The sequence below is a fragment of the Adelges cooleyi genome, unplaced genomic scaffold, assembly GCF_023614345.1.
Source record: "Adelges cooleyi isolate 19-005CV unplaced genomic scaffold, UGA_ACOO_1.1 ACOO_flye_CR_arks_rails_tigmint_CR_PRNA_452, whole genome shotgun sequence".
Taxonomy (NCBI): Eukaryota; Metazoa; Arthropoda; class Insecta; order Hemiptera; family Adelgidae; genus Adelges; species Adelges cooleyi.
Genome location: NW_026096136.1, coordinates 27,921 through 54,167, shown reverse-complemented (window position 1 = coordinate 54,167; position 26,247 = coordinate 27,921). Strand labels below are relative to the sequence as shown.

The window sequence follows — 26,247 nt, the reverse complement described above, 5'->3', positions numbered from 1 at the left end:
GTAAATCCCAATGTCCATTCCAATGGACATAGCTGTAACTTATAAGCATTAAAAATAAAAAACCAGTACAGTGGGGTCGGTGCATAGTGGGGACGGAACATAGTTGGGTCGGGGCATATTGGGGATGGGGAGGTCACAGGTATACAGGAATTTTTAAATCTGAAAGTGATAAAATCACTTTCGAAAAAACGCTTCGATGCAAATCGGTAGTTAGTATTTTCAAGCCAGTACAGTCCAAACCAAGCACAGTATAAACCAGCAAAGTTAGAAAGTTTTAAATGAAGATTCTGTATTTACAAATGAGCATCAAAGCGTTAATTTGAAAGTGATTTTATCTGAGAGGACTAGTACTGTAGAGTATTGGCATAATGTAATCAAAGCAATGAGGAAACGGAGAGGTCACAGGTCTACAAGAATTATTATAAATAAAAGTGATAAAATTGAATAAAATCGCTTTCAAATAAACGCTTTGATGCTCATTTGTAAATACAGAACCTTCATTTAAAACTTTCTAACTTTGCTGGTTTATACTGTGCTTGGTTTGGACTGTACTGGCTTGAAAATACTAACTACCGATTTGCATCGAAGCGTTTTTTCGAAAGTGATTTTATCACTTTCAGATTTAAAAATTTCTGTAAACCTGTGACCTTCCCATCCCCAGTATGCCCCGACCCAACTATGTTCCGTCCCCACTATGCACCGACCCCACTGTACTGGTTTTTTTTTTTTTGCAAAAACTTAGTGGACCAAATAACACATATACAATGTCTTGTTATATTTTGTTGGAATGGTCGACGATTCATGTTCCAATCGTTTGTACTCCATAGTTTAAATTATAATCGCTTATTCTCAATAAAATTAATATTTATGTATTATATACTTCCATTAAAGCAATCTCACACAAACTATTTATACTTCATAGATTATATTATTTCAAAGCTATATTATACTTCTATTTTACTAGATTGACAATGTACAAAATAAAATGCAACTAAAAAAAACCTTTTCATAGATACTTAAAATGTAAAGGGTGGGATAGTGAAACGAGTTTTACCATTTAAATACATTAGAAAATCGCCGTTTTACTGCCTCATCCTGTATATTAATTTCTTGTTATTTTCTAAAGAAAAATCGATTTTCTTACATTTAAATTTAAATAAATCGTATACTGGTACTGTGATGGAGAAAACAATAAATTTTACCTACATATATTACTTATTAGTTAAATATTACTAACGTGTATAGCCACTAGCGGTCGGCTGTTGCCTGTTATTTAACAATAACCTTTTATGGAGATTTTAAAAATTTTGTTTTTTTAATAATAGCATAGGAGCAGTATCATGATGTTCACGAGATTTGATCTAGTCATAAAATAAAATATTATCTTTTATGACTTAATTATTATTAAAATTTATCCTAATAGTAATAGTACATAGTAATAAAATAATGAAATATTTTATACAAAATTAGAGCTACAAGTTGATAAACTAAAAAATTAAAATTAGCACGAATCAGATTATCTGATATTAGACAATTCAAACAATCAAGCGTGAATCTCTTTAAATGAATAACAGTATAACAATATACAAAACATTAGTTTTCCTTACTAAACCAACACTTAATCTGAATCCAAAAAACAACAGTCCTCTTCATAATTTGCAGGTAGTTGGACCTTATATACTCATAGTTGACCTTCGGTACGGTAATATAACGCAGGCTATAAAATAACGAGATATCGACAGTGGTTTTGTCGTATCGTTTTTTTTCAAATAAATCGAGTGTCTACTATAATCAGTTACACGATTTAGTCGCATGTGATATCATGTAATAAACACAATGTTATGATACCGCTCATTGGGCCCTAACCTAATCTAACACGGATAGACGTTACCAACTGATAGTTTTTAGTGTCTGTTCGTTTCTCACATCTGGTACACTGGGTTTTTAGTACGAATTTGTTATCAGTTCTCAATTTTAATCATCCGGAAAGAACTTAAGTAAAAAAAAAAAAATGAACTTTGTGTAAACTTTAAGTCAAGAGTGGTACTTGAGCACAAAACCTAATAGTATCATTCTGCATAGATATAAATAAAATTGTTTTAATGATTTGATCAATTTTTTTTAAAGATTTAAGATGTTTTTGTTAAAATATACGATGTCTGCGAAAACACAGTTTCCCGGCAATTAAAAAAAAACTGTAGTGCCGAATTTTTTTCCCGTTTAATATGTTATGGGTACATATGAGTTCCAACTACTGCCAAATTTTCAACCCAAAATTTTTAAAATTACCGCTAAAAACCCAGAAAAACAAAAAAAATTGTACCCCCCCTAGGGGGGTGGAAAATGGGTATAGTTTAAGTTTGACACAACTGACGTGTGCGGGCATACTAAATAATTATTTCTTATACATTTTAACTCGATCCGACTCTTTTTCTCGAAATTATAGCCAGTAAAAGTTCTTACTTAAAAACTCGTACGGTTTTTTTTTTGTTTTTTCAACTTTCGTCTGTGAAGAATTAAACTTTTTCAACTTTTACCCCCCCTCCCCCAAAGTACCAACTAGATGAAAATTGCGATTTATAGAGTTGCTATTCGAAAGAATTGGTCCAGTATTAAAGAAGTTACAGTGTATACAGATAAAAAAAAACACACATCAGAGTAAAACCAATACCTTCTCGCTTTGCATCGAAGCTAAAATTAGAATATCTAATACATACCTGTAACTTCTAAGCATTAAAAATAAAAATTAGAATATCATATTGAAAGGTCATAAGTTCCAGATATGAACACGGAAAATTGTTTTTTCTTCAAAAAACTTAATTCGGTTATAAAAGAAGGTTAAGCAAGTAAAATATTTGAGGAGGCGAAGATTTGATAGGATCAACACAGTTCCAGGTGCACAGTTAATGTGAAAATTCACAAAAAATTCGATTCTGAATAGCATACCTCAATTTATTGAAGGTTTACCCAAATTTATATTTCTTATTACTTTTTTCCAAGATAGAAATGAAAATTTTAATTTTTAAATTTCTTGCATAGTATTTATATTGTTATATAATAATCTTATATTCAGATAGTACTTAATATTTAATAATATTATTACATTAATTAATTATAATAACGATTTCATAAACAACATCTGTTGAAAATGAAAACGTTTAAAAATTTGGATTCGTTTCATATGTTCCATATTTTAGAAATTAAAAACTCATGGTAGCATCAGAAAATGTTTTTAGTTTTTTTTTTTAAAAATAAGCAAGATATTTTTCACTGCTTTTTAAATTAGAAAAAGCTGCATTTAGCAGAATATATGTTTAAAAAATATTGAAGTTACCATAACTAGCCCAAGATTATAAAGAACAAAATTCAACACATTTGATTGAACAAAATGAGTGAAGTTCCATCCCTAGTTCCCTTTTAAAATAATATTTGTGAATTAAATATAAATTTAATGTAGAAACAATATTATAAATTTTTAATTCTAGGAGTCATTGTTTTGATATATTATATATATATTTATATATTTAGACATAATTTTGATTCTAATAGTCTGTGATTAACCAGTCAAAGTTGAAAGAGTAGACAATGTTTCATGTCTGGTCTTTGCAATACCCGATTTCAACAATAGAGTAATTACGTTTATTCATTATGGCGTGGTTCCGCTTTTGTTCTTACAGTTTAGTTGGCCTGCGGTCGGTATGTGGCTTGACAACGATATAGCGTAGTGTTTAGAAGTGTGGCTTCTAAATACTGAATAAATATTTATAAATTAACCATGGAGAGCAGAATTAATGCATTTCATTAACAACAATATTGTATATTTTCGAATCAAGTTTGTTTTTTAAGTTTAGCGATATTAAAGCATACATAGCATTTAAAGCGTTGTTACAAACACTAATACAGTAAGTGAAATTCAATAGCAGTATGGTTTTATGAATGTTAGTGTATTTTTTTTTCAAATATTCGCATAGATACTCTTTTTGCTTTAAATTTTGTATAATGGTACCTTAATTGTTTTAGCACCGTTACTTTTATCAACAAAAACTTGTAACTCATGTAGAGCTTTCTACGTAAATAATATTATCATCGCAAGACTGTGAAACATTTTGAGTTTTGCCAATCGCTAGGAAATACACATACGTTTACTGCTACCCATTGAAATAATGTATGTTATTTAAACAAAGCACAGAAGTTTATAAAATTATTTTGTTTTGTAATAACAAGCGACTGTATGTGACTTATAAAAAACGTTTTTTAAAGACCTATGTGAAATAGTACATGTTTTGCGATGACTCGTTCTGTGCCGGTTGCACTGCACCGACGGGGCCTCCGGTGTTCAGACAATGGGAAATACGACGCTATAGAAATCAAAATAAAGATTATTATAGCTTATGCACACTGCTCAATTTGTATTAATTGTCCCGGTCTGGAAACGAGGTCAAACGGATATACCAACAAAGGGAACCCGTTGATAAATTGAAGGGTCGATGAATACTAGCGTTTCTCGCAGATGGATTAATAAACGGCAATAATTGTCAGGACGACTTTGCCTGTCAAACAATTATTACTAGAGGGGTCGGCTGAGGTTTGTGTCACACACCAGCTCTGGCAATCGTCATTCGATCACGATGGCTTTACTCGTTCGGTCACGAATTTCTTTTGCCCATTTTTAGTGAATTTCCCATCATAAAAACAGTTTCGTTTGTGTGTATTCGACAACGTCATCATGTTCAAAATCTATATTGTCATATCGGTTGCAGTGCTATCGCTTTGGTTGGACATTGGTACCGCCACGGGTGGATGTGGGCTTCAACACAAATATACTCACGACGACCATGTTTATGCCGTGCTATCAGCAAACGTTGTCAACTTTACCATCGTCGATAAAAACCAATACGTCGAAATTACATTGTTAGTAGAAGGCGTAGGTCTCACGAAAGATGTAATGGTGCGTACGACTTCAGCTTTTAAGGGGCGTGGATCATTATGCTTCACAGATCAACAATATAAGTATGCCGACTCCGAGAGAAACTCGTTTGAAATAGTAAGTCCCACATTTATGTTTTCAATACTTTGAATATAAATAATATCGGCTTGTACATTTTTTAAATACCATCGTACCCGTGGAGCATTACTTTAAACAAAACAATTCCAGTTAGTTTAATACTGATATATTTTGTTCATTCATATAGTATGAGATATAAAAATGTGTCAAAATTGTTTTTAGTCAGTAGTTTCGATAGGTCTAGTTTAGATGACAGTTGTATTGATAAAATACGTTGGTATACGCTTTAAACACTTGGTCGTACTGTTAAACGTAAAAATGCTATGCTTGTGCGTTACGTTTTATTTTTCATTATGAATTTCGATAGATTTGGTTATCTCAATATGTAGTTAAAAAAAAAAAATCAAAAATTAATTCTAAAAAGTCGCTAACAGTCTAAAACATTTTTTAATTCATATTATATTATGTAGCATTATAATTGACGTCTTATTGTTACAAAAGTAAATATAACATTTGTATATGATATTAGGTCCTCAGATCTCGTCAGTTGCCTCCGCCCTATCCTTTATCAATATATATATACAGGGTGATCCAACTAACGTAAGACACTCATTTTCTCGGAAAATATAAATATTTTGAAAATTATTTTTTTTCTATTCTTTTAGTTATAAGCTTTACTATATTTTTCAATACTTTGAAAATTTATATCTCCATCCCTTATACGATAAAAAGGTTCTAAGTTCGCGTTTTCAAATGGCAACATATGTTTTTAATTCAATAAATTTGTAGTAAAAAAATTTTAAAATATGTTATCGTTTGAATTATTAATTTTCATCTATCTAGTCGTGAGCTTAACTTTGTAAAGATATTACATTTTCTCTTAAATATTGTTATATTTCTTTGGTTTTCCAAAGACCGGGAGCCAATAAAATACTTATTTATGATCGCATTGTCCGATAGGTGAGTACACAGATAACCAAACACAATAAAATGTTTTGTGATATTTTAGTTGACCAGCGATTCATATTTACAGATTACCGACTTTTCTAACACACCGTCATGATAGGTAGGTTGACAGACCTATATTGACAGCGGCTAACGAATGGCTATTCAACCACAACAACTAAAAACCGTGGTACAAGTAGGTTGATAACTGCTACTATGATGATAATACATAATATTATTATCATTCATAGATATATATAATATTATGTATATCTGTGTTATCATTAAACTAGTTATCATATTTTTCTACTATCTATATTCTACATTCAAAAAGTAACAGCACAGACGGCACAGTACAACAGATTAATATTAGGCTATTATGAAAATTATAATGTCTATAGTTTTTATAGGTAGTAAACAATAGCTTTAAAATTTGGCTTACAATCTCATAAGTGCATACATTAAATGGACAATCGTCGGGAAGTGTTACTATTATTTGTTTAGTTATATTGAATTTATTCAAAATATGTTTTGTGCTCAAATAATTGTTTCAAACAATTTACACTAAATAAGGAATTTTAGATTTAAATTGCTTACTATTTTAATTCTACAGTAAATATTTAAAATGTTGCCTATTTTACATTTATAACTAACTTTTTTTTTTTTATAAACAACTTTATTAATAAAATAATGCAATCAAGTGGACTGTGTTTAAATGATTAAGTAGTCTAAGACTAGATATTTTTAAACAGTGTTAAGATTTCTTGTTTCCGTAACGGTAAATTCTTCAACAACACTGACATTTTATTTTTTTTAAAGTAAGTTACTTTCTTATCTAGATCCCATTAATAAAAATATGGACCAAAAGTTTGTGACTCAATTACACTAAATCATACAATGATACTCAAACTCACCTGTGATTTGTTTTCAGAAATAAAGTTAAGGTTTGTGTCACGCAAATATTAAATGATCAGAACTTGTCTTTTTTATTTTATTAATTACAAATCAAATTAAATAGTTTATATATTTCTAATCCTTTTATTAGTACTTACTAACTATTATTATAACTTATAAGATGTATAATGTTATAGTAATAGTGATTCTAAAGTCTTTATAATAAAATATGTCTGTTTTAAAAATTTTAAATTGAACAGTTAATTCTTTTACAGTTGAAGCCGCTTTTTTGATTTTATAATCAGTATTTTCTTATTTTCTTCACTATTTAATATCTTGAAAATTAAAAGCTTAATAGATTTTAGTTGTTTAAAAAGAAAACCATTGTGTGATGTTTCCTTGTTTACCAAACAAATTAAAGTATTGACATTATTAAACTATTATAACGGGTACGTTTTACTAAGATTATGTAAAAGTAGCAATATTAAATCAAAAATAGCCTTTGCTAAATTGTAGTCTCTAAATTTAATAATTATTCTGTAATAAAACTCATTTTTGAGGATTTAAATTTTATGGAATTTGTACGCGACAAGTTTGTCTGATTTTATACACATACATGTATGTTTATTACATTCATTTATAAATACAAATATTTATAAAATAAATTATACTGACTTATGTCTTATAATGCATAGTTGTTAAAAATAAAATTTGTTTACATTTAATGATACAAATAATGGTTAAAAGAATATTTGCAACATTTTTCCTACTTTAAAGATTTAAAAACAATTTGCATTAATTTTTGCTGTGTGGACTTTACAAAATTTAAAAATTGATAACACAATTGTATTGATAAATTTCAACGACGAATAGATAGTATAGTATAACATTTAAAGAACAATAATACTCTTTTGTCTGATAATATAAGTATTTAACTAATAAACTATTCATAAACTTATTATTAATATAACAATAAATTTAAAAATTACAAATGTTACTATTTTAAAATATTCAATAAAAAATATGAAACAAAAACAATAACTATAAATTTGAAATTGAAATTGTTCAACTTCTATTATACTGATTTTAATTTCTTTTTTTTAACAAACGTTGGTAACTAAACAAATCTAACAAAAATAAAATTAACATTAATTATCTTAGGCAAATTCAAAAAAATAATTTACTTGATTTACTGAATTCATTAAATACAAATTAATAGAATTACAACTTTTCAAAGAGAGAATTATTGTATATTAATAAATTTGATATAAAATTTAACTTTGATAGCCAAATACCCGTGTCAGTTATAGCTAAAACTTAATGATCAAATATCCGTAATGTATGTTAAACACACAATATATGGGTTAGCTCATTGTAAGAAATAACTAAACTGAAAGCAGACATTTGAACTACCTTAGATAAGTTTAATCAAATAAAAATAATATACTTACATAGGCTTAAAATAAAATAAAAAACAATAATGGTATTATCAAGAAGTGTTTCCTTGTATGTAGTAATATGAAATGCATACATTAATTACTGATATTTTTAAAAATAAATGAAACGGGTATGTGAGTATTATCAACCCACATACACAAATACATGCATTAATAATTATTTTAAGTTAACACAACACAACACACTTTTCATTCAAATTGCTTAGTGATGATATTATACATTCACATGAAAAAATGTCACATTAGAAATAAATGTTTTATACTTATAATTTACACCTTGATATATAATTGTAAGGTCTTGGGTCCAATTGAAAAGACATTTCCATAGTAATTGGTATAGCCTAATCTCAACGCCATTGATTTTTCTGACATGATAACATTGGTTTTTAAAAGATGAAATATTTTCAGTAAAAAAGCATTCAACCTAAAATAAAAAAGCTAATTGAAATCGTATTGTATTAAATTACCCATTAAACTCTAATAAACTTACCTATTAAATTAATGGTGTGTCCAAGAATGTAACGTCAAAATAAAGTCGAGAGCAAATATTATCAATTGATATATTTAAAAAATTATAAAATAACCAGTTATGACATAACTACAATAAGCATGCTATCATATTTACTATAAAGTAAAATTTAAATTTACTAACATTTTTTAATTAAGTTTGTAATTTCTCATTTCACAAATGCAAAACGTGTGAACTGTGAAGTCAAAATTTGTTAGCGATAGAGGTTATGTACAAATAATAAATAAAATGCGATTTTGTACAAATAATAAAAACTATTATAGTTACTGGTCACTCGATTATTCCGTGGTAACTGATGCATAGTTTAGATACTAGATTGCTATCCGAGATGTGTACAGTGTAAAGTCCGTTATCCGTAACAGTCTACCTTTCGTCTAATAATGTGTGGTTATTTGTTATATCTGATTATGATACGGAATGCGTTAACATCCAATTATTATTACATTTGATGTGATGGCCGTCATAATAAAACTAGTTGTCTTTGTCAAATCGAATAAAATTATAAAGAAATATAGAAAAAAATTCAAATCTTTACAAAGTCATAAACAGGGAACAAATAGATGAAAATTGAAATATAGAAACGCTAACGTTTTTTTAGATTTTTTGTCTTTATATTTATGGAATTTAAAACATATGTTCCCATTTGAAAAAACGAGGTTCGTACTTCTTTAACGTATAAGAGTTGAAGATAAAATTTTTCTAAATATTGAAAAATGTACTTAAATATGTACCTTAAATTTTAGGGAAAAAAAAATTCGCAAAATATTCATACTTACAGAGAAAATGAGTGTCTTACATTAGTTGGATCACCCGATGTATAATATATATATATATGAATATTAATTGTAATACCCTTAATGATTTTTAGTTGCAAGCAAATGGTACACGAATGTATTTAACCAACAAGTTGAAGATCGATGAAAATGTCGTGGAAGGAAAGTTGTTCCTGTGCCTTAACAGACCACGGTTATCGACCAGAAATTCGTCACATGGTCGTTGGGTACATCAGGGTGATTTTGGTTGGATCGTCTGGCCTGTACCACCGATGTATCTGTTTCGTAGATATGCATACGAAGTGTGAGTATGTTATAGATAAACTTTACGTATCGTTAGTAGTATTTCACTAATGAGTGAAATAGTAACGCATTAAGTTACTTAAGGATATAAATAATACCAAGTTCAAATAATATCTTCCTGTTTGGTGATAATTATTTGTTGATCAAGAAAATTTAACTTCCCGTAAAGATAATTGCGCAAATCCGTGACTTCGATTCTACAATGCTGGCTATTTTATTATTTCAATTTATATTGAAAATAGACGACTATTATTTAAGACAATTTTTATTTTAATTTTCATTTCCATACCGTTATTCAGCCTAATCCCTAGGACTGAACCTGGGCAATTTTTATTTAATAACAAGTTGTTTGAAATTATTACTTGAACATTGTATTTGTTAATATAATGCTCAGGTCGATTGCAATATTCGTGCACCGATGGTAATCATTAATCTTGATTAAATAATTGTCGGTTTACAGCACCGAACCTGCAAGTGAATCTAACTCATTTGAGACAACAACAAGCGACTATGGAAAAAAATACAAACATCGCGGTAACAAGTTACATTTTTTAAATGACACGGCTTGGTCCTATACAAAAACGAACCGGACGAACACTTTAGTCACCGGTAATGGCCTCAGGTGCAAATTCCTCGTCAAAGCCGTTAAAAAGGTAGACTTTTTTTACGCTCGAGTCTCGTTCTGTCAAACATCAGAAAACTATCAGATTCTATACATTATATAAACTCATATATGTTTTTTACAATCACCTTTTTTCAGCCAAACTTATTGGACGACTACAGCAAGACGGAACCCTCAAACCTTCAGCGTGAAACAGTTTATTTATGTGAGCACTAGTCGGCCGTAGCGGATAAATACAGAAAAAGCGATAATAGATGTAAGTAAAGGTTTTAGGTTTTCTTTTCGTTTTAGCTGTAACTGTCCATTTTATTTGACGTTTTACAATTATTTCCCTAGCCTTAAGTGTTCTTCAGGCGGTTAACTACTTCAAAATGATTTGTGAATTTAAAAAAAAAATTAACGAATTTTAGTAATTATTTAAAAGTGTAAACAATTTAAAAATCAAAATAGAAGAAGAAAAGGGGGTTTAAAAATACCGTTTATGCACCTTTATTTTATACAGCTGATTAATAATATAGCTTCTTGATGACACTTCATCTTTCGACTATTCACTGAACAATTTTTTTTTTTCAAAACGCCGAAAATTTTTAATAATGCTAATTATGCCTGTACTCGAATTGCATCCAAATTTAGTTGTTTGAGAGGGTACCCTCAAGACACACATATCACTTACAGTTTTTTAGAAATTATATTCACTATTAGACTACATGCACAAGTATTCTACTCATTCTAAAAATCAATTGTGTTATTATATTTATCAACGGAACCCGTTGATAAATTGGAGGGTCGATGAATACTAGCGTTTCTCGCAGGATGGATTAATAAACGGCAATAAGTGTCAGGACGACTTTACCTGCCAAACAGTTATTACTAGAGGGGTCGGCTGAGGTTTGTGTCACACACCAGCTCTGGCAATCGTCATTCGATCACAAAGACTTTACTCGTTCGGTCGCGAATTTCTTTTGCCCATTTTTAGTGAATTTCCTACCAAAAAAACAATTCATCATGTTCAAAATCTATATTGTCATATCGGTTGCAGTGCTATCGCTTTGGTTGGACATTGGTACCGCCACGGGTGGATCTCGGCTTCAACACGAATATACTCACGACGACTATGTTTATGCCGTGCTATCAGCAAACGTTGTCAACTTTACCATCGTCGATAAAAACCAATACGTCGAAATTACATTGTTAGTAGAAGGCGTAGGTCTCACGAAAGATGTAATGGTGCGTACGACTTCAGCTTTTAAGGGGCGTGGATCATTATGCTTCACAGATCAACAATATAAGTATGCCGACTCCGAGAGAAACTCGTTTGAAATAGTAAGTCCGACATTTATGTTTTTAATACTTCGAATATGAATAATATCGGCTTGTACATTTTTTAAATACCATCGTACCCGTGGAGCATTACTTTTAACAAAACAATTCCAGTTAGTTTAATACTGATATATTCTGTTCGTTCATATAGTATAAGATATAAAAATGTGTCAAAATTGTTTTTAGTCAGTAGTTTCGTTAGGTCTAGTTTAGATGACAATTGTATTGATAAAATACGTTGGTATAAGCTTTAAACACTTGGTCGTACTGTTAAACGTAAAAATGCTATGCTTGTGCGTTACGTTTTTTTTATTATTTTGAAAAAAAAAATCAAAAATTAATTCTAAAAAGTCGCTAAAGGTTAAAAACATTTTTTATAATTCATATTCTATTGAATATGAATCATTATAGGTGACGTCTTATTGTAACAAAAGAAAATATAACATTTGTATAAGATATTAGGCCCTCATATCTCGTCAGTTGCCTTCGCCCTATCCTTTATAAATAAATAAATATATAAAAATATATATATATATATGAATATTAATTGTAATACCCTTAATGATTTTTAGTTGCAAGCAAATGGTACACGAATGTATTTAACCAACAAGTTGAAGATCGATGAAAATGTCGTGGAAGGAAAGTTGTTCCTGTGCCTTAACAGACCACGGTTATCGACCAGAAATTCGTCACATGGTCGTTGGGTACATCAGGGTGATTTTGGTTGGATCGTCTGGCCTGTACCACCGATGTATCTGTTTCGTAGATATGCATACGAAGTGTGAGTATGTTATAGATAAACTTTACATATCGTTAGTAGTATTTCACTAATGAGTGAAATAGTAACGCATTAAGTTACTTAAGGAATATTAAATAATTACCAAGTTCAAATAATATCTTCCTGTTTTGGTGATAATTATTTGTTGATCAAGAAAAATTTAACTTCCCGTAAAGATAATTGCGCAAAATCCGTGACTTCGATTCTACAATGCTGGCTATTTTATTATTTCAATTTATATTGAAAATAGACGACTATTATTTAAGACAATTTTTTATTTTAACTTTCATTTCCATACCCGTTATTCAGCTTAATCCCCTAGGACTGAACCTGGGCAATTTTTATTTAAATAACAAGTTGTTTGAAATTATTACTTGAACATTGTATTTGTTAATATAATGCTCAGGTTCGATTGCAATATTCGTGCACCGATGGTAATCATTAATCTTGATTAAATAATTGTCGGTTTACAGCACCGAACCTGCAAGTGAATCTAACTCATTTGAGACAACAACAAGCGACTATGGAAAAAAATACAAACATCGCGGTAACAAGTTACATTTTTTAAATGACACGGCTTGGTCCTATACAAAAACGAACCGGACGAACACTTTAGTCACCGGTAATGGCCTCAGGTGCAAATTCCTCGTCAAAGCCGTTAAAAAGGTAGACTTTTTTTACGCTCGAGTCTCGTTCTGTCAAACATCAGAAAACTATCAGATTCTATACATTATATAAACTCATATATGTTTTTTACAATCACCTTTTTTCAGCCAAACTTATTGGACGACTACAGCAAGACGGAACCCTCAAACCTTCAGCGTGAAACAGTTTATTTATGTGAGCACTAGTCGGCCGTAGCGGATAAATACAGAAAAAGCGATAATAGATGTAAGTAAAGGTTTTAGGTTTTCTTTTCGTTTTAGCTGTAACTGTCCATTTTATTTGACGTTTTACAATTATTTCCCTAGCCTTAAGTGTTCTTCAGGCGGTTAACTACTTCAAAATGATTTGTGAATTTAAAAAAAAAATTAACGAATTTTAGTAATTATTTAAAAGTGTAAACAATTTAAAAATCAAAAAAGAAGAAGAAAAGGGGGTTTAAAAATACCGTTTATGCACCTTTATTTAATACAGCTGATTAATAATTTAGCTTCGTGATGACACTTCATCTTTCGACTATTCACTGAACAATTTTTTTTTTTCAAAACGCCGAAAATTTTAATAATGCTAATTATGCCTGTACTCGAATTGCATCCAAATTTAGTTGTTTGAGAGGGTACCCTCAAGACACACATATCACTTACAGTTTTTTAGAAATTATATTCACTATTAGACTACATGCACAAGTATTCTACTCATTCTAAAAATCAATTGTGTTATTATATTTATCAACGGAACCCGTTGATAAATTGGAGGGTCGATGAATACTAGGGTTTCTCGCAGGATGGATTAATAAACGGCAATAAGTGTCAGGACGACTTTACCTGCCAAACAGTTATTACTAGAGGGGTCGGCTGAGGTTTGTGTCACACACCAGCTCTGGCAATCGTCATTCGATCACAAAGACTTTACTCGTTCGGTCGCGAATTTCTTTTGCCCATTTTTAATGAATTTCCTACCAAAAAAACAATTCATCATGTTCAAAATCTATATTGTCATATCGGTTGCAGTGCTATCGCTTTGGTTGGACATTGGTACCGCCACGGGTGGATCTCGGCTTCAACACGAATATACTCACGACGACTATGTTATGCCGTGCTATCAGCAAACGTTGTCAACTTTACCATCGTCGATAAAAACCAATACGTCGAAATTACATTGTTAGTAGAAGGCGTAGGTCTCACGAAAGATGTAATGGTGCGTACGACTTCAACTTTTAAGGCGCGTGGATCATTAAGCTTCACAGATCAACAATATAAGTATGCTGACTCCTAGAGAAACTCGTTTAAAATAGTAAGTCCGACATTTATGTTTTTAATACTTCGAATATGAATAAGATCGGCTTGTACATTTTTTAAATACCATCGTACCCGTGGAGCATTACTTTTAACAAAACAATTGCAGTTAGTTTAATACTGATATATTCTGTTCGTTCATATAGTATAAGATATAAAAAGGGGTCAAAATTGTTTTTAGTCAGTAGTTTCGTTAGGTCTAGTTTAGATGACAATTGTATTGATAAATGACGTTGGTATAAGCTTTAAACACTTGGTCGTACTGTTAAACGTAAAAATGCTATGCTTGTGCGTTACGTTTTTTTTTATTATTTTGAAAAAAAAAATCAAAAATTAATTCTAAAAAGTCGCTAAAGGTTAAAAACATTTTTTATAATTCATATTCTATTGAATATGAATCATTATAGTTGACGTCGTATTGTAACAAAAGAAAATATAACATTTGTATAAGATATTAGACCCTCATATCTCGTCAGTTGCCTTCGCCCTATCCTTTATAAATAAATAAATATATAAAAATATATATATATATATGAATATTAATTGTAATACCCTTAATGATTTTTAGTTGCAAGCAAATGGTACACGAATGTATTTAACCAACAAGTTGAAGATCGATGAAAATGTCGTGGAAGGAAAGTTGTTCCTGTGCCTTAACAGACCACGGTTATCGACCAGAAATTCGTCACATGGTCGTTGGGAACATCAGGGTGATTTTGGTTGGATCGTCTGGCCTGTACCACCGATGTATCTGTTTCGTAGATATGCATACGAAGTGTGAGTATGTTATAGATAAACTTTACATATCGTTAGTAGTATTTCACTAATGAGTGAAATAGTAACGCATTAAGTTACTTAAGGAATATTAAATAATTACCAAGTTCAAATAATATCTTCCTGTTTTGGTGATAATTATTTGTTGATCAAGAAAAATTTAACTTCCCGTAAAGATAATTGCGAAAAATCCTTGACTTCGATTCTACAATGCTATTTTATTATTTCAATTTATATTGAAATTTGACGATTATTTATTAAGACAATTTTTTATTTTAATTGTCATTTCCATACCTGTTATTTAAGCTAATCCCCTAGGATTGAACCTGGGCAATTTTTATTTAAATAACAAGTTGTTTGAAATTATTACTTGAACATCGTATTTGTTAATATAATGCTCAGGTTCGACTACAATATTCGTGCGCCGGTGGTAATCACTAATCTTGATTAAATAATTGTCGGTTTACAGCACCGAACCTGCAAGTGAATCTAACTCATTTGAGACAACAACAAGCGACTATGGAAAAAAATACAAACATCGCGGTAACAAGTTACATTTTTTAAATGACACGGCTTGGTCCTATACAAAAATGAACCGGACGAACACTTTAGTCACCGGTAATGGCCTCAGGTGCAAATTCCTCGTCAAAGCCGTTAAAAAGGTAGACTTTTTTTACGCTCGAGTCGCGTTCTGTAAAACATCAGAAAACTATCAGATTCTATACATTATATAAACTCATATATGTTTTTCACAATCACCTTTTTTTCAGCCAAACTTATTGGACGACTACAGCAAGACGGAACCCTCAAACCTTCAGCGTGAAACAGTTTATTTATGTGAGCACTAGTCGGCCGTAGCGGATAAATACAGAAAACGCGATAATAGATGTATGTAAAGGTTTTAGGTTTTCTTTGCGTTTTAGCTGTAACTGTCCATTTTATTTGACGTTTTACAATTATTTCCCTAGCCTTAAGTGTTCTTCAGGCGGTTAACTACTTCAAAATCATTTGTGAATTTAAAAAAAAAATTAACGAATTTTAGTAATTATTTAAAAGTGTACACAATTTAAAAATCAAAATAGAAGAAGAAAAGGGGGTTTAAAAATACCGTTTATGCACCTTTATTTTATACAGCTGATTAATAATATACCTTCTTGATGACACTTCATCTTTCGACTATTCACTGAACAATTTTTTTTTTTTCAAAACGCCGAAAATTTTTAATAATGCTAATTATGCCTGTACTCGAATTGCATCCAAATTTAGTTGTTTGAGAGGGTACCCTCAAGACACACATATCACTTACAGTTTTTTAGAAATTATATTCACTATTAGACTACATGCACAAGTATTCTACTCATTCTAAAAATCAATTGTGTTATTATATTTATCAACGGAACCCGTTGATAAATTGGAGGGTCGATGAATACTAGGGTTTCTCGCAGGATGGATTAATAAACGGCAATAAGTGTCAGGACGACTTTACCTGCCAAACAGTTATTACTAGAGGGGTCGGCTGAGGTTTGTGTCACACACCAGCTCTGGCAATCGTCATTCGATCACAAAGACTTTACTCGTTCGGTCGCGAATTTCTTTTGCCCATTTTTAATGAATTTCCTACCAAAAAAACAATTCATCATGTTCAAAATCTATATTGTCATATCGGTTGCAGTGCTATCGCTTTGGTTGGACATTGGTACCGCCACGGGTGGATCTCGGCTTCAACACGAATATACTCACGACGACTATGTTTATGCCGTGCTATCAGCAAACGTTGTCAACTTTACCATCGTCGATAAAAACCAATACGTCGAAATTACATTGTTAGTAGAAGGCGTAGGTCTCACGAAAGATGTAATGGTGCGTACGACTTCAGCTTTTAAGGCGCGTGGATCATTATGCTTCACAGATCAACAATATAAGTATGCCGACTCCGAGAGAAACTCGTTTGAAATAGTAAGTCCGACATTTATGTTTTTAATACTTCGAATATGAATAATATCGGCTTGTACATTTTTTAAATACCATCGTACCCGTGGAGCATTACTTTTAACAAAACAATTCCAGTTAGTTTAATACTGATATATTCTGTTCGTTCATATAGTATAAGATATAAAAATGTGTCAAAATTGTTTTTAGTCAGTAGTTTCGTTAGGTCTAGTTTAGATGACAATTGTATTGATAAAATACGTTGGTATAAGCTTTAAACACTTGGTCGTACTGTTAAACGTAAAAATGCTATGCTTGTGCGTTACGTTTTTTTTTATTATTTTGAAAAAAAAAATCAAAAATTAATTCTAAAAAGTCGCTAAAGGTTAAAAACATTTTTTATAATTCATATTCTATTGAATATGAATCATTATAGGTGACGTCTTATTGTAACAAAAGAAAATATAACATTTGTATAAGATATTAGGCCCTCATATCTCGTCAGTTGCCTTCGCCCTATCCTTTATAAATAAATAAATATATAAAAATATATATATATTATGAATATTAATTGTAATACCCTTAATGATTTTTAGTTGCAAGCAAATGGTACACGAATGTATTTAACCAACAAGTTGAAGATCGATGAAAATGTCGTGAAAGGAAAGTTGTTCCTGTGCCTTAACAGACCACGGTTATCGACCAGAAATTCGTCACATGGTCGTTGGGTACATCAGGGTGATTTTGGTTGGATCGTCTGGCCTGTACCACCGATGTATCTGTTTCGTAGATATGCATACGAAGTGTGAGTATGTTATAGATAAACTTTACGTATCGTTAGTAGTATTTCACTAATGAGTGAAATAGTAACGCATTAAGTTACTATTTCCTTTAACCTGGGCAATTTTTATTTAAATAACAAGTTGTTTGAAATTATTACTTGAACATCTATTTGTTAATATAATGCTCAGGTTCGACTACAATATTCGTGCGCCGATGGTAATCACTAATCTTGATTAAATAATTGTCGGTTTACAGCACTGAACCTGCAAGTGAATCTAACTCATTTGAGACAACAACAAGCGACTATGGAAAAAAATACAAACATCGCGGTAACAAGTTTCATTTTTTAAATGACACGGCTTGGTCCTATACAAAAAGAACCGGACGAACACTTTAGTCACCGGTAATGGCCTCAGGTGCAAATTCCTTGTCAAAGCCGTTATAAAGGTAGACTTTTTTTACGCTCGAGTCGCGTTCTGTCAAACATCAGAAAACTATCAGATTCTATAAATTATATAAACTCATATATGTTTTTCACAATCCCTTTTTTCAGCCAAACTTATTGGACGACTACAGCAAGACGGAACTCTCAAACCTTCAGCGTGAAACAGTTTATTTATGTGAGCACTAGTCGGCCGTAGCGGATAAATACAGAAAAAGCGATAATAGATGTAAGTAAAGGTTTTAGGTTTTCTTTTCGTTTTAGCTGTAACTGTCCATTTTATTTGACGTTTTACAATTATTTCCCTAGCCTTAAGTGTTCTTCAGGCGGTTAACTACTTCAAAATGATTTGTGAATTAAAAAAAAAATTAACGAATTTTAGTAATTATTTAAAAGTGTAAACATTTTAAAATCAAAATAGAAGAAGAAAAGGGGGTTTAAAAATACCGTTTATGCACCTTTATTTTATACAGCTGATTAATAATTTAGCTTCGTGATGACACTTCATTTACTGAACAATTTTTGTTTTGTTTTTTCAGAACGCCGAAAAAATTAAGTAATGCTAATTATGCCTGTACTCGAATTGCACCCAAATTTAGTTGTTTGAGAGGGTACCTGAAGTCGCACATATCACCTAAATTTTTTTTAGAAATTATATTCACTATTAAACTATATGCACGAGTATTTTGCACTCATTCTAAAAATCGATTTTATTATAATTTTATCGAATTATAAATATAAAGTTATTATACTCATTCGGTGTGTTTTGTCAAAAATATATATTGAGTAAAAATAATATGTCTTATACTTGTATTTAATTAACTAATCTAATTAAAATAGAAAATTATAAAACAGATTCACATTAAATATTTTTAAAGATTGCAACATTCACAAGGATACTATAACAATTGAGACAAATTGTTTGTAAAGACGATCCAGGTGATTTAAACCAAATATTTACTTCTTTTACATGTTTATCAATAGATAACATTAAGTAGGTGTTATTGTTTTTAAATTAATCAGGTAAGGATAACCAGAACATGTTTTGAAACAATCGTCATTAAATATTTCAAACAGGTTCTGTATTTTAAATAAAAGTATTCGGTATTCGGTTTCTAAAATAATATTCACAAACGATAATGAAATTTACTCAATCAATGTTAGCTTTACAAGTAGATCAATGTACAATACAATGTTTTGCATACAATCAAATTGTAAACATCAATTTAGTATTAACGAAAAAAAAAAATTGTTAAAAGATGAAGTGGCATACTTACAATTTTTTTTTTCAGAACGCCGAAAAAATTGAGTAATACTAATTATGTCTGGACTCAAATTGCAACCAACTTTAGTTGTTTGTGAAGGTACCTCAAGTCACACATATCACTTACAGCTTTGTATATAAATTAGCCCTAAATTTTACTTATGGTATATATAAATACAGATTGTAATTATTTTCAAAAAAAAATTTTAAATTAAATAATGCAAAAAATACAGTAGGTCAAACCAAAATTATTTTTTTAACCATTTTTTTTAAAAATTACTTTATTGTTTTTTTTTTCTTGTACTAGTTTTCTAGCATTCTTTAATTGATAATCGCTAAAATTAAAGATATAAAATTGCAATGATTTAACTTATTAAAAAACTGTTTGTCCACTGGACACCGGCCTGTCACCGTTGTGCCTACATCCCCACAATAAATTACAAGTGGTTTATTTGTAGAATTCAGTAATAATTATAGTCTGTAATAACCGTTAAAACCAAAATACTCATTAACTGGAACCTTGCATAGTTTATGTCATACATATTGGCAGCTTGCAACAGTTTTTAAAAAATAATGAGTAATTAAGTATGAATAATAATAAATGTTACTGAATGTGTTGTATCTACAATTGATACTAGTTACCTTGAACCCAATTTTTGCAAGTTAAAACACCGATAATATAAGTATACATATATCATTAAGGAACCCTTAATTGTGAACTCAATGAAGAGTAGAGACTGTGTACACATTATGACTTCCAGTTTTTTAGAAATTATATTCACTTACAGACTTCATGCACAAATTAAACTCATTCTAAAAATCAATTGTGTTTTAATTTTACATAATTCTAAATATAATGTTATTTTACCGATTAGTTGCAGAATAGCAGTCCAAATACTGTTTAGGCTAAAAATACTGTCCTAACAGTCTGGAACCAATTTTTAAATTAAATGTTAAAAACTTCTAAAAGCTGAACTTTGACATTGCTTAATCAAGGAATAATTTTTCAATTGTTAACTCCTAACATCATTCTGATCTAGTTACTCCATCCATTAATTACAATTAATTAGTCGATCTTCTTGAACACACAAATCTTGTAACCCTATGCTATAGGTTACAATAAAATTGGTCCTGGTTCAGTGTTAACTTAAGCTTGTTTGTATAATAACAAACAGTGAGTAAAACTGTACATTTTTAGTATAATAATAGTCAATACCTATATTATAATATTTTAGCAATATGCAGTGTGTCGAAGAGGTCTGCCATTTGTTTTACATTAAAACAATTCCTTTTTTTAACGACAAACATAACTGTCAAAGGGTACCAAAATTTTGGACATACCTTCAAGCTATTCCAAAAAGATCCTAAGCGTGACACCAGAGGCATTTATATTTAGCTAACGATAAGCAGTGTGTCAAAGCGTGTTAACATTGCAACCGTCTTGGTTGCATTAGTACATACGAATCAAGAAAAAAGTGTAACATTTCATATGTTGTTTATTCAGGTGTGTAGTAAAGACAATGGGTAAACTAAATTTCAATTTACTGTTCAGCATATCACAACTGATTAACACAAGAAAAGTTAAATCAAATATGTGTAATCCGGTATAATTATCGTTTACAACAGCGAATGGTGAAATATACGGTTTGCTAAATTACAAAGCCGACAATAGTTTTTAAATCTTGGCTACCGACAACCTTTATGAATGCTCGTTTTTTTACAATTAAGGTTTATTATACACATCGTATTTGACCAAAAAACGTATATCGTATTTGTTAAACATTATAATACGTGACATTTGGTGATGTCATATTTCTTATTACCTTTAACACGGACAAGACTATACGAGTACACCATTTCATGTCCGGTATGTTAAAAATGTACAAGTCATAATATAAGGTTTTTTATTATATTTGTACGAATAGTATACCGTATTTACACCACAAACGCATCGGTTTAACGAAAAAGATGTAATAGCATAAAAGCTTTCTTTTCGACAAAGACCAGTGTTTTTTTGTTTTTATTAAGTAAACGAATCGTGTCCACACCAAAGTCACCGGTCTATCGGGACTAAAAAAACGTACAATACGAAATACTAGCCGGCGTCTGCACTCGCAACCAATCGATACGTACGATTGAATTGAAGGAAAAATATTGAGTACAAATTTGTAATACCTAGTTTTTTAATTATACAAAATTATTAACTACGAGGCACGAGCAGCAAAGTATCCGAAATGCGAAATGAAAGAAAATAGTGATAAACGACTGGGATAGGGACGCCGATTGTTATCTAGCATAGTTAGGTCGAACTCGGTTATAAATGATAACGCGGTAACTGATAAGCCGTACACACTTCGTATGGCGGTAAACACATAGTTTATTCAAATATTATAGGATTTTCTTGTGAACAAAATATTAGAGCTCATAACAAAAAACAAATTAATAAACACATTCAATCGAATAGTATGTAGTTTACTCATTTCCTTCGATAAAATACATTTTTAAATAGTTAGAGTATTACAAAATGCGATGCTGTAAATATTTTATACAGCAACATGTACGATATAAAATACAGTATGTAAATAGAGGTATTGTTAATTAAATAAAAGTTAGCTATAAAATTACTTTTAACGAAACAATATAACATAGTTTATTAATAGTATCTGACGATTTTTTACGAAAACATAATTACGATAGTTAAAAAAAAACGAAAATTCACAACTCAATCTTAACGTGTGACACTAATAGTGTAGGTATCTATCTTTATATTAGCATACAACTAAAACAGTGTTACTGTAAAGTCCTTAAATTCATATATAAGATTAAATTAATAATAAATCATAACCAATTTTTTATATTGACCATATATTCTTTTATGTTCTTCTACTTCACATAATTCTCTCTTAATGTTCTATATTCTCTAAATATTTTGTTTAATATTTAATCTATACTCTCTTCCAAAAAACTGTTAATAGTATTGTCCAAATGGTATTAGGTATCAAATTTACATTATTTTATTAAGCTTGATTTGTCATGCAATATCATGTTCTCAGCAGTAGCGTATCTAGAATTTTTCAACGGTTAGGGAGGGGGAATACAGATTATAACATCCATACCTATTCAATATAAACATATATTCATATTATTATATATATGTTGCATGTAAACAAAAGTTTGGATTTTTAATTACAAAACAAAGTCTAATTTTCTCGAGGACAGTGAAAGAATATTGAGTACTTCATTAGGTGTGACTGTTATATTTTTGTGTACTGTTAAGGCCCTAGGGGGGATACAACCCACGTATACCCCCCCCCCGTAAGTACGCCACTGGTTCTCAGTTATATGACCATTAAGACAATTACAATTTTAGTCTAAATAAAAATCAAATTAAAAAAAACATACTCCGTGTACCCTTTTAAATGAATAATTTCCAATCGATCACGCAATGTTTGCGGAATAGATGTCACTTTTAAATAAATATACACAGTTTTATTAGTCGTTTGATGCCCAGTCTTCTTATAAAATATTTACTGTTGATAATTTTTAAAAATAATCTACACTTTATTCCACCTAAGTAAAACAACTATACTGTCTCTCTAAACTAATAATAATCAATTAATTTTTCTTACAGCGATAGAGTGTAATATTCTTTGTTTCAAATTGCACATACCATAACGATTATCCTGCAGAATCTCTATAAAATTGTATTCATTTAAATTACTAATATACAAAACCAATAATTAATTAAAATACTTATAAATTTTTCTTGTTTTTGTCAAGTCAAGTGTCTCATCAATAAATTTTCCCCATGGAAATTCAAATTAAAACTTCATGTGATTTCTGTACCGTTTCAGATGGGCACGCATTAAGGTCAGTACCGCTAGGCCGGAAACCAGGGAAGAGCGGGAACGGCGGCCAAATGGAAGAAGCCCTTGGGCTTATTCAGGGTCTCCAAGGTCTACCAAGAGGTGACTATGGCCTGTATCGGTATGGTCGTATGTCAGGACCAAACGGACATTCCGGATATAGACGCTATCCGGGAGCTGGAGGAGTTACCGGGACCAGAGTGGCCGGTGGACTGGGAAGCGGTACATGCCTCACGCCACCAGATGCGGAACGTCCAGCGAATGGTATAAATCACCACCCGATGGACTGACCGACCGTCATTTCCACAACATGTGTCATAGTGTTCTATGTTCTATACTGTCTCATTGAATACAGCCGTTGGTGACTTTAAGAGTTGTGTTTATCTTTATTTAGTTTAAGAAGTTCCTCCGCTCGGTCGAGCACTGTATCAGCCTTTTTAAAATGGAGATAATTCAATAATTTTATATACAATACATTTGTATAATTAGTTATCCGGAATTAAATAGCATGCAGTTAGACAAGACCGACAGCGAGATGGACAAAGACCGCTCTTGCCCGCAAAAAGACAGCGACCGAATTACGACTCTGAGGATGACGAAGCCGAAAACGCAGCAACAAAGAAACTTAAGTAGTTTAACCCTACAATGCGTGGTGATGCTTCCCGGCAACAACCGATAAAAACGGTTATAATCAGATATTTATCTATGTTAGGTTAGTGTATATCAGCTGTTAGTGTGTATAGATATTCTATTGCGTGATTTACTTTCAAACCGATAGATGGCAGTACATGATAGAAAAAATTAAACTATTTATCGATGGACCGGTACACATGAATGTGAAATTATTCTGGGTTTCCTTTCAGTCATCTTTTTAATCGTAAAATATATCTATGGATAACATTAAAAATAGAACCGTGTTGATAAATATCTAAACTTTAGATAATTTCCAAGTTTATACAGATAAGTCAAATATTTTATTTGTAAATCAATAATGGCTGGTTGTTGCTCATACGCAACAGTATGCATTTAACGATTAAATATGGTGTAATACATTGTTGTGTATAGTTTTTACAACCAGTACCAAATAGACTTGAGGTTTTTTTTAGTTAAAAGTGATCATATATGTATATCAGAATCATGTAATATAATTTTAAATAATACTAAATTTAAGGGTTTTTTGTTCAACTTACTAATATTCAAGCAGTTGTAATTTTATTGAACTTATATAAATTGTCTATATTTACTTATGTTTGATATGGAAGTTTACTTTAAAATAAACTTATTTATGGTACAAATTGGATTTTTTTATTTTATTTTTAAATTATAGAAGAGAAGAATTATATTTCAACTAATGTTGAATGTTATATTTCAACTATTAGGTAATTGTTACATAACTTTGTACACATTTCTAAGAATAAGTGTATCTATGGGTTATTAAATTGATGATCATTGTTAAGCATAATGCGTTATTAATTTACAATTTTTATAATTAGTCTTTAGTATGAAATTATAAATTTATATGAATAAATTTCATTGGAGAGGTATAAGAGGGAGCCGTACCAAATGTACCTATATATTTTACTTGACGTTTTGCAATTATTGCCCTATCCTTAAGTGTTCTTCAGGCGGATAACTACTTCAAAAATATAAGTGTATTAAAAAAAAATTAACGAATTTTAGTAAATATTAAATAGGTAGTGAATACATTTATAAATAAAAATAGAAGAAGAAAGGGGATTTAAAATAACTGTTAATGGACCTTTATTTTATACAGCCAACTAAATAATATACCTCCATGATTTATATAAACTGTTTGTCCACTGGACACCGGCCGGGCACAGTTTTGCCTGTATCCCCACAATAAATTACAAGTCGTTTATTTGTAGAATAGAGTAATACTTATAGACTGTAAAAACCGTTAAAACCAAAATACACATTAACTGAACCTCGCATTGTTTGTCATACATATTGGCAACTTGCAACAGTTTTTAAAAAATAATGAGTAATTAAGTATGAATAATAATAAATGTTACTGAATGTGTTGTATCTACTATTGACACTACTTCTCTTGAACCCTATTTTTGCAAGTTAAAACACAAGTTAACCTTATCATTGATAAGATTAAGTTACAACAATACTAGTACACCAATAGTACTAATACACCTCATTATTTATTTGTTTAAGGTATTGATTTTCTTTATCTACATTTTTAGTTGACAACTCTAGAGTTTGGACTCGATTCAAAGCTTTGTGTACTTAGTGTCTAGTTCTTCTAATTGGTTTTTAAGTCTTTTTGTTATTTAATTTTGTGAAGATATTTCTTATTTGAGATTTTCTAAATTTGTATTTCAACCAGTGGCGGTTTTCCCGGGGAGGCAAGGGAGGCGGTGCCTCCCTTGAAAATTAAGGGAACTGTGTACCTAATATTGTTATTGTGATGAGATATTTTGGTTTACAATAAATATTTTCAATCGAAAATATTGGAAAAAATGTATATGAACAATAATTTTTGAAAGCGAAAAAAAAATTTAAGAATTTGAAATAACGTCTCTCCGTATCAGCGGTAACAACCGCCGCCGTCCGCTGCCTGTTTTTACACACGTGG

The 26,247-nt window shown here is 30.5% G+C and overlaps 1 protein-coding gene across 15 annotated transcripts in view; it reads left to right on the top strand.

Annotated features, from left to right (window-relative positions):
- Window positions 1-4,831: 4,831 nt before the first annotated feature.
- Window positions 4,832-26,247, top strand: part of LOC126842227 (uncharacterized) — a 36,221-nt gene continuing 14,805 nt past the window's right edge. The window contains exons 1-10 of one of the 15 annotated variants that reach the window (XR_007686280.1): window positions 4,832-5,044; window positions 9,699-9,907; window positions 10,367-10,559; window positions 10,667-10,784; window positions 11,568-11,851; window positions 12,421-12,629; window positions 13,100-13,292; window positions 13,400-13,517; window positions 17,031-17,314; window positions 17,884-18,086. Coding sequence is in view for 6 of the 15 variants with exons in the window: in XM_050579115.1 (XP_050435072.1) it covers window positions 11,534-11,851; window positions 12,421-12,629; window positions 13,100-13,292; window positions 13,400-13,477 (798 nt within the window). In the remaining 9 variants the exon portion in view is untranslated. Of the gene's footprint in view, window positions 5,045-9,698; window positions 9,908-10,366; window positions 10,560-10,666; window positions 10,785-11,377; window positions 11,852-12,420; window positions 12,630-13,099; window positions 13,293-13,399; window positions 13,518-15,152; window positions 15,272-15,827; window positions 16,021-16,128; window positions 16,219-17,030; window positions 17,315-17,883; window positions 18,087-19,051; window positions 19,269-26,247 lie in introns of those variants that run through there. The other 14 variants (XR_007686286.1, XR_007686281.1, XR_007686285.1 and 11 more) reach the window with 14 other exon arrangements.